Consider the following 13,092-nt stretch of genomic DNA (forward strand, 5'->3'; position numbering starts at 1 on the left):
TTCTCCATTTTCTGACGCAATCTTGCACCAAACAGATTCACATTTGATACCATTCACTCTGATCTCAAAACTTTGAAGGGACTCATGAACTAACACAAAAACTCCTCCACCATGCACATTTCGGTCTCGGCGGTACGCAACATAACCAAAAGGAAAAACTTCAGTATCACAAATGGTGTCATCCAACCAGCACTCTGTACCAATGACGACACTGGGTTTTGTCAGAGCGATAAGATCGGAAAACTCTTCCACTTTATTTTTGATACTACGACAATTTATAATCATAACAGCAAGTTCGCGCGTGGTTCTTATCTTATGCCGAGCTTGATACGGTAGCTGCTAGGATTTTTTTTGCTTTTACGCGTCCTTCAGCGCTATCATAAAAATAGTCTACCCCTTCATTACTGAACTTATTGAAACGTAGCTTATATGGCATTTCCTGTGATTTTGCATGCTCCAACAGCTGTTTGCGTTCAAATCTAACCTTGTCCGAAAAATCTTCGTCGACTGAAAAGCCTCTGTTTTTTAGTTTGAATCCTTGCGATAGAACGTGCTGCTTGACTTTGAAGGATAGAAAATTAACAATAAATGGTCTTGGCTTTTCTGAAGTTGAGCGGCCTAGTCCGTGAGCACGTTCGATGTCGTCCCCTGCCACGGTCACCTCTAGATTTTTTTGACAGAACTCAATTACCTTTAATTCAGAACGGGACCACGTTTCGTTAGGTTCGTCATTGATTCCGTAAAATAATAAATTGTTTCTTCTTGATCTGTTTTCTGTGTCATCCTGTCTAGAGGAGACCGGAGCAACTTGCGCCGATAGACTGGTTGAGAGGGCACCGATTTCCTGCATATAATCTTTGAAGCTTTTTAACACAGCAATTTCCGCTTCCATCGCAGTGAATTTCATATTCAGGGCTTCGAATTTTTTGTCTAGTCGAACCTGATTCCGGTTTATTTCTGCCACATCGTTTATTAGAGTTTCCTGTCCTTTATCCAGTTTTGGTAGTAGGTCAACTGCCTTCAGCAATTTGTGGATTTGGGCGTCCGTAAGGGGCCCGGGGTTAAGTTCGACGTCACCGGAGAGAATCAATGTCAATTCTACAGGTGTAGCAAAAGGATTTGACAGAAAATTGCGACACCAGGAACACAAGTTTACAAGGACACTAGGGAATGATGCCGGCTGGCGTTTCGAGGAATGACGAGCAACTTCTAAATAAACAGGACTAACCTGCAGCAGAAGGAAGCGTAAGCGTGCTCCGTTGCCCATGCCGGCACCGAACCCCGTCCAACAAGTGGGCGGTTGCTCCTTTTGTTGGCTGATGTCACAAGATAACGTTCCAGTCCGTTGCCAGACGAACGTTGCGCCAGGCAAGAAGTCCGCTAATGTTGTTGGTGACGAGGGGAATTGGCTGCCTTCCTCAAAACCGCGTTGATTGGAAGTCAAGGGATGAGGCATCTCTTCGACGACCCATGCCGCAGCGAAGATCTGCAGCAGAAGGAAGCGTAAGCGTGCTGCGTTGCCCATGCCGGCACCGAACTTGTTCAACAACTCACAAGATCACACCTATTACTTTATACATATAATTATTGTATTAATAATAACTACAAACTGTGCAGTACCTGATCACAGGTTACCGGCCACCACCTGGTCACAGGTCAGCGGCCTGTGCCTGGTCAAAGTCTGTGGCCACTGCCCGGTCACAGGTCAGCGGCTAGTGCCTGGTCAAAGGTCAGTCGCCAGTGCCCGGTCAAAGGCCAGCGGCCAGTGCCCGTCACAGGTCAGCGGCCAGTACCCGGTCAAAGGTCAGTGGCCAGAGCCCGCCACAGCTCAGTGGCCAATGGCAAGAATCTGCTCAACTAGCCGATGCCTGGCCAAATGTCATTGGCTGGCCTCCGGCAGCCGGTGACTGCTTGTCACTGGCCAAGGACCATAACCAACAATGGGGCGAACATTTCGGCCAGCCATCGGCCAGCCAGAAACTGGCCGGCCACTTTTGCCTTGGCCAGAGTCCGGCCATGCATTTTGTGCTGCCTGGGCATTTTAAATGAAGGCAAAAATCTTCGGTATTTCATGTACAGGAATACATTTTAGGGAGGGCAGAAATACAAATACAGAAATACTTGTACTGCAATACATTTTTCAAATTTGTTTGAAACGCCAACTGAGATGAAGCTTGAAGTTTGAAGTGGAAGTTTTTGATCCCGAAATTACTTTCCCGTAGGCTTGGCACTTAGCCTTCAAGGTAGTAGTTTCGGACGACGAAAAGTCTTCAATGGGCTCAAAAAAACAAAAAAAAAGTTCCATCTAGGACTGACCGCGGTCCCTTCCCTTACATCGTGTCTGTCTGACAAGGGATGCGAAAGGACTTTGACCTCTACATAAATTATGTCACCCAAAATCCCATCAAAACATCTACCGCGCCCCTGTTCAATAAGGACGCCCCTGTCGAAATTGATCACATGGCGTTACACTGGAATGAGCTGGTATTCTTTACCTGTAGGTGTTGCCTTGAACATGAAACTTTACCACGCTGCCGTACGAAAGGACAATACGTACTTTTGCTGTAGGTCACCTTGTTGCAAATCGTGCAGGGAGTATCATTTGGAATTTTTGATAATAGTGAACCACCTGAAGCATCCTCGACCACCCCTTCAACCACGTCTTACCTCCGGTTACGGTTGAAAAAACGACACGGTGGCATCCCTGTTGTGAAGGTCTTTCCTGTCGACCCTCCACTACCGACGCATGGATTTAAGTTCTCAAGTTTCACCTAGCATCATCCAAACAGAGTCCTCGTGAATTGCGACCTGATATTGCCGGCCCAGGTGCGAGCTCTCCGAGAAACAGTGCGCTTGAGGCGAGTCGCAGGTGTACGAAGTCTGCGTTGGCACTACGAGGCCACGTCTGGCCTCCTTCCTGGGTTCCGGATCACCACAGCAGCGGGTCACGTTTACGCCGGCTGATGACGTACCCTTGAGTCGTGCAATATAACGGGCGCAGCCGCAGACGGATTCGAATAAGTGTTGTACTACTGTGTGAGTCATCCTACTATTTCAAGTCAACCACCGCCAGGGTCGTGCTGCAACGGGCTGTGACTCAGCTTTGCCGTCCGGGTGTACTGGGTACGCTAAGACAAGAGAGGCTGTTAGAAGTGGGCATTGGATGGCAGCAAACAATGACTCAGAAACTCCCTGCCTTAGGACGTGCGGCAGAAGGTGCTCGGATTCCACTCCTGGTACGCAACGTTGTTCGAGTCCCAGAGTACGCACCACTTCTCAGAAGAAAGAAGAGGACGCATAGGAAAATAGTTGGGTGAATCGGAAGGAATGTTGGTCGTAACAATGCCCCAGCATCTCGTTGACCATGCTGCCCTCAGAAGTAAAAAAGAAAAAAAGAAAAGAAAGCGTTCTGACTTTTATTTTTTTTTTTTTTTGGGGGGGGGGGAGTGTGTTTCTCAATAAATGACACAAAATATGTTGGATCCTGATTGTAGCGCTATATACAAAGAAACATTCCAAATGAAGTTCGATACAGGAAAAAAAAATACTGGTGAGAAAAAAAATGTATAGATACACAGATACAAAATGAGTAGTAGGAAAGGTGTACAAGTTTGCACAGATGGTAAACAAACCGTTGCTAGGGTCGCTGCTATGTGGGCCAAACCCGATCCGACCAATCACAGGCGGGGCCACACCCAATCCAACCAATCACAGCGCAGTAGGGCGGGGCTCTTTCCCTTTCTCCCATCCCAGTGACCAATGACATCGATGGCCCCGCCAACAGGGCATTAGCCAGTGACCAATCGAAGCTCATCGAGGTCCCGCCCTCGAGTGACGTACGTGCCTCGTACAATACGTAATTACCAGGTGTTAACAACACCTGGTAATTACCTGGTTAACACCTGGTTCACCAGGTACGCGGATGTTATCAGTCACGTACGCGGCGCGTGTCAGAAGCGTGGGAAAGACCGTACCGGAGATATTGTCACCACGGCTCCCATCACGTGATGTTAACCACGTGATTTTCCCCGGGTTCGAGTTGTGTCCGACAGAGGGCGTTCACGTGATGTCACCAGGGTTGGTGTTGCATCCGACGGAGGGCGCTCGCTGCAGTCACATGACTATCAGGGAGTCATCAGCACGTGATTCTAACCACGTGATTTTAACGCAACTCGACCCGGGTCGAGTTGCGTTAGACAGAGGGCGCTCACGTGATTTCACACAGGCTTCGAGTTGCGTCGGACAGAGGGCGCTCACGTGATGTCACATGACGGTCACGTGACATTATTTGAATCGCTGCGCGGTAAAAGACTTTTATTCGCTAAAAAAGGCTCCGCGGCAGCTGGGGATTGACCTCGCTACCTTGTGCACAGGAGTCCGACACTCTACCCCCCTAAACTAGACGCACATTGCTTCCTAGAATGCTTAACTCTTCGTAGTTGTCCGTGTGTGTAAATCAGGTCACGTGTTTTCCTGACACTTGGCTTTTGTAATACGGTTAAAAAACAGGATGCGTCATTGCCGCAGATCATGTGTCCATGGTCGCGTGACGTTGCTCGTCTTGCTATCACGTGATTTCGCGCGCGCGCGATTCAAACGATGCTCGCGAACTCGTAGCCTCGTGTCGCCCACTTAGCTGTTGCAAATGGGGTCTTCGACCCGCTGAATTTCGGCGTCATGTGACGGTCCCAAATAGAAGCAGCTGGGTCCCGCAAAATTGAGGTGAAATGTAAAATTTTGAAGCTCGCGGACCGTGATTGATGTTGATCCTGCGTAAAGCTTCAAAGTGGCCCTGTTAAAATTCGGGGGCAAGCTCGTAAAACTTTGGAAAGACCCAGCGAATTTTGGGAATAGGCGCCATCTAGTGTTCACTGTGTGAAGTGGTCCTCGTTAAAACTGAGTGTCATCTGGTGGTAAAAGCTTCGACCCGCTATACATTTTGGGCGTCATGTGAAGGTCCCAATTAGCACCAGCTGGGTGTCGCTAAATTGGGGGTGGGGTCACGGTAAAACTTTGAAGCTGGCGGACCGTGTTAAATCTTGGTTCAGCGTAAAGCTTCGAAGTGGACCTGCGTAATTTTGGGTCAAAGTCTTGAAGCTCACAGAATGCGCTGGACCCAGTGATTTGTTTTGAATAGACACCTTCTAGCGTTAGAACTTTGAAGTGCTCATCCCTGAAATCTGGTGGTAAATGCTTCGACCCACTAAATTCGAGCGTCATCTGAAGATTTTCTTAGCACCAGCTGGATATCGATAAAGTTTGGCTGGGGTGAGGGTAAAACATTGAAGCTCACAGGTCGTGCTACATGTTGGTCCAGCGTGAAAGCATTCAAGTGACCCTGCGAAATATTGGGTCTCAGCGTAAACTTTTGAGAGCTCGCAGACCGTGCTTGATCCCAGTGAATTTTGGGATAGGAGTCGTTTAGTGTTAGGACTTTGAAGTGCTCATCGCTAAAATTGCTCACTTCTAGTGTTAAAAGCTACGACCCGCTAAATTTGGGCGTGACAAGACGGGTCCTTAGCCCACCTGGTCAGCTGTATCCACTTAATTTTGAGGGGTGACGGTAAAAAATTCGAAGCTCACGAACCGTGCTAAGCTGAGAAACAGCGTAAAGTTTTGAAGTGGCACTGACATATTTGGGGGGCTGGCCCCAGCGCGTAAAACTCTGAAGTGGCCCTGATGAAATTTCGGGCCCAGCGCGTAAAACTTTCCACACTCCCAGCCAATTGTGGTGTATCCGACACCTAGCGTTAAAACTTTGAACTGGTTGAAGAATATTTTAAACTTCAATGAGATGAAGATAGCATTTCCTCTTCTCGATTTTGCGCGAACACAGTTTACATCTGGGATTTAGGCGTATGAGTTGACACCTCCGTTCATAGATGGTGCGCGTTTTTCTTACTAAGCGTCTTTGTTGTTAGGGCATGAGTGACATCTGGCGGTGTGGGTGTGACCTTGCGACATCTTTTGCTGAAAAGTTAAATTGCTCGTGTCGCTAAGGCGTGCTCATCCGTATTTTCGCCCGCGCGCCATTCAAGTCCGGGCTTTGTGATTTGTCGATTGCGTTTGTAGATGGCGCGCACCTGAATCCCTTGGCTGGAGTGAACTTTTACCATTATCGCGCGAAATGTCTTCCTAATTTTAGCGCCAGCTTGGTAGATGGCGTCAACTCTATCGCGCGCGCGACATCTCTCGCTAATTTAGCGTCATCTGTCTGCTGAACGGAGCAGTGTGGGAAATGGAACGGAGCGTGGCCGCATTCATACCCTAAAAATGAGAAAGATGTGGTGTTTCATTTTTTTTTATTCCCATACGCTCTAAAGACAGCCACACTTCTAAATACAGATACGGCGCTTAATTTTTCTCACTCTACGCAACAAAGACGTGATTGGAAACGCTTTACACAAAAATGTGACTCGATTATTTTCCTACCAAATCTGTTATAATGCCCTCCAAGAACCTTTGTGTTCCTGAAGCAGGGAACACAGTCAGTGCATGTGCGGTCATGAACGACTATGGGGTGAAAGGAATCAGCTGACGAACGGGAAACCTCTAAATTATGCTCTCTGAGCCTGCGGTTAATGCATCTTCCTGTCTGCCCAATATACTGTCTCCCGCAAGACAAAGGAATGGACTAAACTTTTTTCTCCTCGCACGGGACGAACTTGTGAATGTGCTTAACATTGCACCCCCGCGGTTTTTCCTGATTGTTGACTCGTTGACAGAGCTGATTAAGCCGCATTTTTCAAGAAAAAACAACATTTGTCTTGAAGCGGGATCCACGAGCCCTCAAGCGATGAATTGTGCGTGTACCGGGTGACGGCAAATCCTTCCGGCCTTCTGTTCTTGGTTGCTACACAAGGACGATTAACGCGAAGAATGAACTTCTTCATGGTGTTCCGCAAAAGGTCCTCCGTATACCCCGCGTTGACAAGCCTAAGATGCTGAAAATGATAACTTCTTTCCAAAAAGTGTGGACATGACTCTGAAAAGGACGACGAAAAGAGGGTTTTTACGATACCCTGTTGAACTGATTTAGAATGACTGGTAGACAAAGAAAGCACGGGATTTTTTGTCCTCTGCTGCAAGGACCAGCATAGACCCGAAGAGAAAAGGTGGAGGCGAAGCTCTAAGTACTGTAGGCCCTCATGTGAAGGATCCTCTTTGGTAAAACTGAGTCCAGACGAGTTAGACGTGAAAGCATCCATGATTTCCTCGAGCGATTCAGATTTTGGGTGAATGACAAGGTAATCATCAAAAAATCTGAAGGCCTGGAAACCAACTGAGGTGTTATCCAGTGAGCCTCATGTTTTACTATGTGAGAAGCCTCTGTCTACGAGCACATTGGAGCTACTCTCAAAAAGCCCTAGGTTTGCTCCGGCCTTCCCAACTAGGGAAGTGGATCAACTGGCGGCGGTACATCAGGTGACAGCATCAATACCGGATGATCAGCACAAGGACTTCCTTGGTTCAGCAGTACATGTTGTGTGCTTTCACCCCCCCCCCCCCCCCCCTCCTCAACCAGGCAAGTTTCCCATTCGTGCTGCGGTGGAGGAGTTGCGCCAGGGACACTTGAAGCTACTCGACGACGACAAGACTGGTGTTTTTGTTACTTTGGAGGAGGGATTGTAGGGGAGTAAGCAAATGACGCTCTCTCAAAAAACTTTGATACATTAAGGACGCGGCCTTCCGGTTCTTTCCGAACCAAGGCCAAGGATTTGTGTTCTAAGATGAAATTTCCGAAGCTCAAAGGCCTCATTGGTATTTCCTTAAAACAGTAACTTACGGTTTTTTTCACTGCTAAAACACACAAGCAAGGTGTCCCTTTCAGAAGTATTGTTTCTGAAAGGGGCTGTTGGCAGAGGCATATGGCACCTTTTTGCCAAAACATCTTTCTAACGTTCAAATTCCTTAGCCTTTTAGGGTTTCGGTCTCCCTTGAACTGACATCTCGTATTGACCCCTTCATTCCTCTTCCACTCCGCTAACTATTTTCTCCCTAAACATTAAGGATATGTATTTTAATTTAGACTCGAAAGTTAACCTAGAATCATTTTCCAGTGTCATCCAGGAACATGGAATTTGTAACTTCCAGAATTCCTCCGGTGTCTCGGCCTCTGGCTTCGTTGTCTTACAGCCCTTTACCTACAGTCGACCTTCGTCAAATACGAGCGGAAGAATTTAAGGTAGAAAAAAAGGCGTTTGTATTGGTTCCTGTATAGCTCCCATTCTGAGCGAAGTTTATCTTTCGTTTGTGGACCGAACTATAAAAGCTCAGCTGGATAACACCTCAGTTGGTTGCCAGGTCTTCAGATTTGTTGATGAATACCTTGTCATTCACCCAAAATCTGAATCGCTCGAGGAAATCATGGATGCTTTCACGTCTAACTCGTCTGGACTCAGTTTTACCAAAGAGGATCCTTCACAAGAGGGCCTACAGTACTTAGAGCTTCGCCTCCACCTTTTCTCTTCGGGTCTATGCTGGTCCTTGCAGCAGAGGACAAAAAATCCCGTGCTTTCTTTCTCTACCAATCATTCTAAATCAGTTCAACACGGTATCGTAAAAACCCTCTTTTCGTCGTCCTTTTCAAAGTCATGCCCACACTTTTTGGAAAGAAGTTTTCTATTTCAGCATCTTAGGCTTGTCAACGCGGGGTATCCGGAGGACCTTTTACGGAAAACCTTGAAGAAGTTCATTCTTGGCGTTAATCGTCCTTGTGTAGCAACCAAGAACAGAAGGCCGGAACGATTTGCCGTCATCCCGTACACGCACAATTCATCGCTTGAGGGCTCGTGGACCCCGCTTCAAGACAAATGTTGTTTTTTCTTGCAAAATGCGGCTTGAGCAGCTCTGCCAACGAGTCAACAATCAGGAAAGACCGCGGGGGTGCAATGTTAAGCACATTTACAAGTTCGTCCCGTGCGAGGAGGAAAAAGTTTAGTCCATTCCTTTGTCTTGCGGGAGACAGTATATTGGGCAGACAGGAAGATGCATTAACCGCAGGCTCAGAGAGCATAATTTAGAGGTTTCCCGTTCGTCAGCTGATTCATTTCACCCCATAGTCGTTCATGGCCGCACATCCACTGACTGTGTTCCCTGCTTCAGGAACAAAAAGGTTCTTGGAGCGCATCATAACACATTTGGTAGGAAAATAATCCAGTCACATTTTTCTGTAAAGCGTTTCCCATCACGTCTTTGTTGCGTAGAGTGAAACAAATTAAGCGCCGTATCTGCATTTAGAAGTGTGGCTGTGTTTAGAGCGTATGGGAATAAAAAAATGAAACACCATATCTTTTTCATTTTTAGGGCATGGATGCGGCCACGCTCCGTTCCATTTCCCACACTGCTCCGTTCAGCAGACAGATGACGCTAAATTAGCGAGAGATGTCGCGCGCGCGATAGAGTTGACGCCATCTACCAAGCTGGCGCTAAAATTAGGAAGACATTTCGCGTGATTAAGGTAAAAGCTCACTCCAGCCAAGGGATTCAGGTGCGGGCCATCTACAAACGCATTCGACAACTCACAAAGCCCCGACTTGAATTGCGCGCGCGCGAAAATACGGATGAGCACGCCTTAGCGACACGAGCAATTTAACTTTTCAGCAAAAGATGTCGCAAGGTCACACCCACACCGCCAGATGTCCCTCATGCCCTAACAACAAAGACGGTTAGTCAGAAAAACGCGCACCATCTATGAACGGAGGTTTCAACTCATACGCCTAAATCCCAGATGTAAACTGTGTTCGCGCAAAATCGAGAAGAGGAAATGCTATCTTCATCTCATTGAAGTTTAAAATAATATTCGACCAGTTCAAAGTTTTAACGCTAGGTGTCGGATACACCACAATTGGCTGGGACTGTGCAAAGTTTTACGCGCTGGGCCCGAAATTTCATCAGGGCCACTTCAGAGTTTTACGCGCTGGGGCCAGCCCCCCAAATATGGCAGTGCCACTTCAGAACTTTACGCTGTTTCTCAGCTTAGCACGGTTCGTGAGCTTCGAATTTTTTACCTTCACCCCTCAAAATTAGGTGGATACAGCTGACCAGGTGTGTTAAGGACCCGTCATGTCACGCCCAAATTTAGCGGGTCGTAGCTTTTAACACTAGATGTGAGCAATGTTAGCGATGAGCACTTCAAAGTCCTAACACTAAATGACTCCTATCCCAAAATTCACTGGGATCAAGCACAGTCTGTGAGCTCTCAAAAGTTTACACTGAGACCCAATATTTCGCAGGGTCACTTGAATGCTTTACGCTGGACCAAGAAGTAGCACGGCCTGTGAACTTCAATGTTTTACCGTCACCCCAGCCAAAATTTATCGATATCCAGCCGGTGCTAAGAAAATCTTCAGATGACGCTCAAATTTAGCGGGTCGAAGCTTTTACCACCAGATGTCAGCGATTTCAGGGATGAGCACTTCAAAGTTCTAACACTAGATGGTGTCTATTGAAAAACAAATCACTGGGTCCAACGCAGTCTGTGAGCTTCAAGACTTTGGCCCCAAATTAGGCCGGTCCACTTCGAAGCTTTACGCTGAACTAAGATTTAACACCGTCCGCCAGCTTCAAAGTTTTACCGTGACCCCACCCCCAATTTAGCGACACCCAGCTGGTGCTAATTGGGACCTTCACATGACGCCTAAAATTTATAGCGGGTCGAAGCTTTTACCACCAGATGGCACCCAGTTTTGACGAGGACCACTTCACACATTAAACACTATATGGCGCCTATTCCCAAAATACGCTGGGTCTTTGCAAAATTTTACGAGCTTGGCCCAAATTTTAACAGGGCCACTGTAAAGCTTTACGCAGGATCAACATCAATCACGGTCCGCGAGCTTCAAAATTTTACATTTCACCTCAATTTTCCGGAACCCAGCTGTTCTATTTGGGACCGTCACATGACGCCGAAATTCAGCGGGTCGAACACCAAATTTGCAACAGCAAGGAGGCGCCACGAGGCTACGAGTTCGCGAGCATCGTTTGAATCGCGCGCGCGCGAAATCACGTGATAGGAAGACGAGTAACGTTAGCGCCCAGCGATGTAAATAATATTACGTCACACGACTTTCGTCACATGAATTGCGGCATTGACGCGTTCATATCCTGTGCGGTCTCCGGCGCACAAGCGACGTTCCGAGCCCGGGTGCGACAGCTGAATAAACAAAAGCGAACGAGCGGCGCGTCAAAAAAATGTATTTCATTTGCATATGAAAAAAGAAAATAACATTTCGAGCTCTCGAGACATATCGAGACCTGTCTAGACTGCTTCCTGCATGACGGAATTGAATAGATAAGCTTCGTCACGTGACCTGGAGCAATGACGCGTTCAAATTTCGTTTAGGGTTTTTTTTTTTTTTTTTTCACCCAGATTACGAAAGCCATTCCCGAGGCTACGAGGCCGCGAACACCGTTTGAATCGCGCGGGCACGAAATCACGTGATAGCAAGACGAGCAACGTCACGCGACCATGGACACATGACCTGCGACAATGACGCCTCCTGTTTTTTAACCGTATTACAAAAGCCAAGTATCAGGAAAACACGTGATCTGAATTGCACACACACACGGACAACTGAGCCGACTTAAGGGGTCGGAAGCACTGTGCTCGTAGCACAGGGGGCAGTGTGTTGGACTTCTGAGCCGACGGTAGAGAGGTCGAGTCCCAGTCGGCCGCGGAGCCTTTTTTAGCGATTAAAATGCATTTACCGATTTAGCGATTAAAATGCATTCAAATAATGTCACGTGACCATCATGTGACCGCAGCGCAGCCCTCTGTTGGATACAGCACGACCTCAGTCACGTGCGTGTGCAGTCACGGTAAGTGGCACGGACGTGCCACTTACCGTGACTGCCCACTGCCTGGCATTGGTCACTGGGATGGGAGAGAGGGAAAGGGCCCCGCCCTACTGCGCTGTGATCGGTTGGATTGGGTTTGGCCCCGCCCCCCTGTGCTCTGACCGGTCGGATCGGGTTTGACCCCGCCCTCCTGTGCTGTGATTGGTCGTTGTTTTACTACTACTCGTGTTAATGGATGATTTTATCATCCTTACTAATAAAACACATTGAATGGACCCATTATCGGTTTAAACAATGGGTCTGTCGAGCTATATTGACAGGTTAGCTACACTGGCCGAGGTTGCAGTTTCGCGTGGCCCTCATAACGAGCCGTGCTCATTATGCGAGCCGTGCTCAGTATGCGGAGCGCGCGGTATGCTCAGTATGCGGAGCGCGCGGCGGCGGCGGCGGAGCTCGGACGGAGCGCCGCGCTCCGTATAATAAGCACGGCTCGCATAATGAGCACGGCTCATTATGAGAGCCACGCGAAGCCGCCGCCGCGCGCTCCGCCGCCGCCGCACCTGCCTCTCCCTCCTCACCGGTCTGCGCATTCCAGAGGAGTGACGTCATAGCCACGGCAGATGCACTGGCGCCACCGAGTGCTCAGCTGTGTGCCTCCGTTGCGCAGTAGCCAAGCAGCTCCGCTGCACCGGAGCTGCTTCATAGCGCCTCTCATTTTGTGCTACTAAGCTCACGCTACGTATATGATGGCATAGCCGCAATTTTTTTCCGGTATTGTTATGTCGCCTGCTTTGCGTTTGCTTGTTGTTTCCGCGCCTGTTTTTAGTTGTGCGACTGTTGCCACCTGCGGAACGCGCGCAGCTTTTGGGCATGACCGCCTTTGTGCCGCGCCGCAGGTGCGCGGCGTTTCGTTGGAGGCAGGTCTTTGTCTAAACAACTGCAGTCGTTCCCGAAGGCGATGGTGAACTCCTGCGTCGCTTTCAGCTGCGTAAATTGAGTGAAAACGTCAGGAATTACTTTTCGTGCGTAAGCATTCAGCAAGCACGTTGCAACGACATTTTCTCCCTCGCTATAGCTTATTAGAGCATGCAAGGAGGCTTAGGGAATAAAGCTCGAGGATTATGTGCATTTTGATTGACAAAGCAGAGTCTTAAAAGCGTTTGCACGTCGCAGATTTCCCCCAAGAAAACACTCGGCGTACTGCGTGGGGGTGTGCTGTTCGGAAGGGGGATTGTGTGTCACCTAAGAATACTGCTGTTCAGTGTTTGGTATACTTTGAAGATGACTGCTTCG

General features: G+C 48.2%; 1 protein-coding gene across 1 annotated transcript; it reads right to left on the reverse strand.

Annotated features, from left to right (window-relative positions):
- Nucleotides 1-313: 313 nt before the first annotated feature.
- On the reverse strand, nucleotides 314-1,525 carry LOC120846445. The gene has a single exon (XM_040218209.1). It carries the CDS (start codon nucleotides 1,523-1,525, stop codon nucleotides 314-316), a length of 1,212 nt encoding a protein of 403 aa, XP_040074143.1.
- Between the last annotated feature and the right edge of the window lie 11,567 nt (nucleotides 1,526-13,092).

This window comes from Ixodes scapularis, unplaced genomic scaffold (genome assembly GCF_016920785.2).
Source record: "Ixodes scapularis isolate PalLabHiFi unplaced genomic scaffold, ASM1692078v2 PGA_scaffold5__190_contigs__length_132052651, whole genome shotgun sequence".
Taxonomy (NCBI): Eukaryota; Metazoa; Arthropoda; class Arachnida; order Ixodida; family Ixodidae; genus Ixodes; species Ixodes scapularis.

Bases quoted from the DNA above. Each gene is read 5' to 3' on its own strand.
- LOC120846445 (XM_040218209.1), bottom strand. From the start codon at position 1,525: ATGGGCAACGCAGCACGCTTACGCTTCCTTCTGCTGCAGATCTTCGCT.